Source organism: Oculina patagonica, chromosome 14, assembly GCF_052425735.1.
Source record: "Oculina patagonica isolate OP01 chromosome 14, crgOcupat, whole genome shotgun sequence".
NCBI classification, from domain to species: Eukaryota; Metazoa; Cnidaria; class Anthozoa; order Scleractinia; family Oculinidae; genus Oculina; species Oculina patagonica.
In genome coordinates, this window is record NC_135771.1 from 3,281,982 (window position 1) to 3,287,159 (window position 5,178).

At 36.8% G+C, this 5,178-nt stretch overlaps 2 protein-coding genes across 2 annotated transcripts in view; one reads left to right on the plus strand and one right to left on the minus strand.

The window, feature by feature from the left end:
- The window catches only part of LOC144638299 (72 kDa type IV collagenase-like), a 9,371-nt gene extending 6,490 nt beyond the window's left edge, over positions 1-2,881 (minus strand). The window contains exons 1-2 of the mRNA XM_078497527.1: positions 2,865-2,881; positions 545-684 (exon numbers count right to left, since the gene is read on the minus strand). Of these exons, the coding sequence (XP_078353653.1) occupies positions 545-661 (117 nt within the window). The 5' untranslated portion in view covers positions 662-684; positions 2,865-2,881. The remainder of the gene's footprint in view (positions 1-544; positions 685-2,864) is intronic.
- The window catches only part of LOC144638197 (uncharacterized), a 49,900-nt gene that overhangs the window by 40,303 nt on the left and 4,419 nt on the right, over positions 1-5,178 (plus strand). The gene's annotated exons all lie outside the window — the stretch shown is intronic.

The following is a 5,178-nucleotide window of genomic DNA, read 5'->3' on the forward strand; positions in this document are numbered from 1 at the left end:
TATTCAAGTGTAATTTTTTTCTCATAAGTTTTGTGCTTTTCACCTCTTCTTTCATGAAGTTTTGTTCCAAACATTTTTTAATTTATTAGGTGATTGACACACACGTTGCACTCGATCAACTTCCCAAAAGCAGCGGATAGGAAATGGCCGCTAAATCCGAAAGTAATGACTGAGGGGCTTTCCTTTAATTTCGGACTGAGCTTTATAAGGCTCCCGCAGGGGTTTCAGGGAACTAGGGAACATTGCCATTTATTTTTTTTTGGGGGGGGGAACTGAACATTGGAAAAAAAGGAAAATAAAACTGTGAACACTGGAACAAAAGCGCCAAAATAAAATCAAACACTAAAATCAAAGAAATACTTTTAGGGATCATGGGAACATGAGAACATGGAACCCCCTCCCCTCCTCCCCTCCCCCTCCCCCCCCCCCCCACTGGGAGACACTCCTTTATGGTACTTAACTTGTCTTTACTCAAAACAAATGATCGTACATTTTTTGCAACGAATTATGAACGTTTATGAAATCAATGTGTTAGTTTAAGTACCTCCTTCCCTGCTTTTCCTGATCTGGTCACCCATTCCTTCAGGTGCTCGGATCTTGCCCAGCAAACTTGCTGAGTTATGCACAGGCAAATTAGCACAAAGAAATGTGCGTAGATCATCTTTTGCTTCGTTTTGTCACGGTCTGAAACGAATTTGGAAAAAATCTTGTTACAGGAAATTTGCGCAACATCAATTTTCGTGTTTTCCGCGATTTTTTTTTTAGATGACACTTTTCGGAAAGCGCGACGAACCTGGTTTTTTGTTCGAAGTATCGATCTATCATGATATGTATATATGTTGAAAAAATGAGGAAAACCGAAGCAGCAACAACGTAATGAAAAAATTCTCCATTTCTTCAAAAAGTCAGTTCTTCGCTTTACCGTTACATTAAAAGGCTATAAAGGCTTACCTCGTGTACGCAAATAAATGTGGCTCTACTAGTAGCGACAAGCTGTGTTGTTATCCACTAATGAAAGAATTAACGCACTTACAAAAATATATAACGGGGCTTTAAACTTCCCTTACAACTGCAAAGTGATATTTCTAAGAAACCAGGCAGTCTTGCAAAGAATGTTAACGACCGGATGTCTTACGCTAAAGCCATGCAATCAGGGTGATTAGCGCTACAAAGCTGTTTTCTATATTCCGGGGAAAACATGTTTACAATGTTTATTTGGTGTCCAAAGTTTTAAAACTATAAAGATCGACATTTCTGCACTTTTCTTTGATCTATCTGCAATTAAATTGTATTCAATTTATTTTTGTCTGTAATGTAGAGGAGAATACATTTCGGAAAGCGTGATAAATTTATTTTTTGTCATGAATATTATTCAATTTCAGTTTGGGAAGTATGTTAGAAAAATGAGGAACAATTTGAAGCAGAGAAATTCCTTGAACTTCCTTAAAAACTATAATGGGATATTTCTTTATTACATGGCAGTCTTGTAAAAAAGTTAACGACCGGATGGCAAAAAGCAAACTCTATAAACAACTGTTATACAACGAACGAATTTTCCCTCCGGCCGTGAACTGTAACTTTCATCGCACATTTAATTTGTTTTTTATGCAGATCAGTTTAGAAAGTAGTTTTGCCTCCAGCTCTGTTTAGCATGATCATGCAACTAAACATTTCCCTGCGCAAGCAAGTTTCAAACGCGCCGAATCTATACTAACAAAAATATTATTTTATATCGCTCAAAATGTAATACCGTTCCGCAAGGTATTGAAATTTCCTGTCATTTCAATGACTAAAAATGCGTTCATTTCTCGTAGATTCGAGAAATCTTTTTCTTTGCTGCCAAAACGCTTTAAAAATATATCGTGACTACATTGGAGCCTTGTTTACGTTCCGCTGTTGTGATAATCTTAGTTTGAAGTACCTCTCATCTGTAGCCTCGATTTATCTTCTTTTAGGGGTCATTTTTGGTCCATGAAAATTTTGCAGTGCTGGCAAAATTACGCTTCTGCTCGGAATGCTCGCAAAATTTTAGTTGGTGCTCGTTTGCTCGTGCTCGCATATTTTTTATAACTGCTCGCATGTTCGGTTTTTAGTGGAGGTAGCTTTTTGAAAAGTGCTCGTTGTTCGCAAAACTAATTTTTGTCAATGCTCATGCTCGCAAAGAAAAACGCTCTGCTCGAATGCTTGCATATGCTCGCAAAGACCATTTGATACCCCCACGTAAATCTCTCTCTGTGTCGTCTTCTTACTGTAATCAATAAAAAAAATTGTCGACCTACGTTTGTGATCTACTTTTTAGATAAAATTTTTGTTTATAAAGGAGCATAAAGTTTAAATGAGAGTTCCACAGATAAGTTAAGGTAGACACACAAAATTAATGTCCCATCCTCTAAAGACTTTCTAAACTGCTCACCCGTGGCGGACAGTATATTTGTAATCTTCTTGACTACCAAAGAAAAACAACCATTGATAAAAGCAATTGAAAGAGCCTAACTATTAACTCAAACATTTTGTATTTCATGCTCAGATAAAATTCACTTACAAATTTGCGCAACATCAGTTTTTGTGTTTTTCGCGATTTTTTTTGGTGACTATTTTCGGAAAGCGCGGCGAACCTGGCTTTTTTGTTCGAAGTATCGATCTATCATGTTAAGTTTATATGTTAAAAAAATGAGGAAAACCAAAGCAACAACAACGTTACCGGATTTAGCGAAACAAATTCTTCATTTCTTCAAAAAGTTTCTTTGCTTTACGGTTACATTGAAAGGCTATAAAGGCTTACCTCGTGCGCGCAAATAAATGTGGCTTTACTAGTTGCGACAAGCTGTGTTGTTATCCACTAATGAAAGAATTAACGCACTTACAAAAATATATAACGGGGCTTTAGACTTCCCTACCAACTACAATGTGATATTTTTAAGATACCAAGCAGTCTTGCAAAGAATGTTAACGACCGGATGTCTTACGCTAAAGCCATGCAATCAGGGTGATTAGCGCTACGATCCTGTTTTCTTTATCCCGGGCAAAACTTGTTTACAATGTTTATTTGGTGTCCAAAGTTTTAAAACTATAAAGATCGACATTTCTGCACTTTTCTTTGATCTATCTGCAATTAAATTGTATTCAATTTATTTTTGTCTGTAATGTAGAGGAGAATACATTTCGGTAAGCGTGATAAATTTATTTTTTGTCATGAATATTATTCAATTTCAGTTTGGGAAGTACGTTAGAAAAATGAGGAACAATTTGAAGCAGAGAAATTCCTTGAACTTCCTTAAAAACTATAATGTGATATTTCTTTATTACAAGGCAGTCTTGTAAAAAAGTTAACGACCGGATGGCAAAAAGCAAACTCTATAAACAACTATTATACGAATTTTCCCTCCGGCCGTGAACTGTAACTTTCATCGCACATTTAATTTGTTTTTTATGCAGATCAGTTTAGAAAGTAGTTTTGCCTCCAGCTCTGTTTAGCATGATCATGCAACTAAACATTTCCCTGCGCAAGCAAGTTTCAAACGCGCCGAATCTATACTAACAAAAATATTATTTTATATCGCTCAAAATGTAATACCGTTCCGCAAGGTATTGAAATTTCCTGTCATTTCAATGACTAAAAATGCGTTCATTTCTCGTAGATTCGAGAAATCTTTTTCTTTGCTGCCAAAACGCTTTGAAAATATATCGTGACTACATTGGAGCCTTGTTTACGTTCCGCTGTTGTGATAATCTTAGTTTGAAGTACCTCTCATCTGTAGCCTTGATTTATCTTCTTTTAGGGGTCATTTTTGGTCCATGAAAATTTTGCAGTGCTGGCAAAATTACGCTTCTGCTCGGAATGCTCGCAAAATTTTAGTTGGTGCTCGTTTGCTCGTGCTCACATATTTTTGATAACTGCTCGCATGTTCGGTTTTTAGTGGAGGTAGCTTTTTGAAAAGAACGCGTTGTTCGCAAGACTAATTTTTGTCAATGTCCTTGCTCGCAAAGAAAAACGCTCTGCTCGAATACTCGCAAATGCTCGCAAAGACCATTTGATACCCCTTCTTTGATCTCATGTAAATTTCTCTGTGTCCTCTTCTTACTGTCATCAATCATGAAAAAAATTATCGACCTACGTTTGTGATCTTCAGATAAAATTTTTGTTTATAAAGGGGCGTTAAGTTAAACTGAGAGTTCCACAGATAAGTTAAGGTAGACACTAAGCAATTATTGGATGAGGTTGAGCATGATATCGTGAATTATCAAAACCGAGGTCTGTGTTATCTGCCGAAGCCGAAGGCTGAGGCAGATAACACAGACACGAGGTTTTGATAATTCAAGATATCATGCGAAAACCGAATTCAATAATTGTTTTATTATACGTTTTTAAACAATGTGCCAACACTTTTTCTAGCGCCGGCGTAAAACTTCGTCAGAACATTGGCCAAAGCGGTTTTATCTTGTGGTTTCTCCAGGTTCTTCTCCCTCAAATAATCATTCAGAATGTTTACACTTGTTTTTGTTGTTCTCTTGGTGTTTTTAGAATCTTCGTTCTCGATCAAAACTTTCAATTCCTCTTCGGAAATGGAGGCGAATCGCTCAGCCATATTTTCAAAAGTTTGACACGGACGAGGGGCTTGGAAACTAGGCGGACTTTGAACTCGACATGATAACCCAATATCTGCAGCAGATATTGGGTTATCATGTCAAGTTCACATGCTACTGTATATTGACTGAATGCTCTCGACCAATCACATGTTTCAAAGTAATTCTAATGTATAATAAACAACATTAATGTCCCATCCTCTAAGTCACTGGAAGGGCGAGATCCATAGCTATCGCAGAAGGCCAATAAACTTCGGGAGATTGTCGAGATTAAATCAAGGTTAGTTAGTGCATGATGACACTTGTTCATGCCAAAAACAAGTTGAATTTTTTAGCTTTCTATTTTTGCTCCTTTCAACGTTGATAAATTAGGAAACAGGTTTTCTTAGCAAGTGTGTGATCGGGGAGAGCACGAAGGGTGATTCACAAATCTACGAGAAATGAACGCATACTTAGCCACTGAAATGACAGGAAATTTTAATTCCATTCGGAACTTTGTGTTTCTTAAAAAGCAGTATTGCATTTTTAAAGCGATATAAAATGATATTCTTTTTGTAATTTGCTTGTACAGCCAAATGTTTAGTCGTGTGTGAT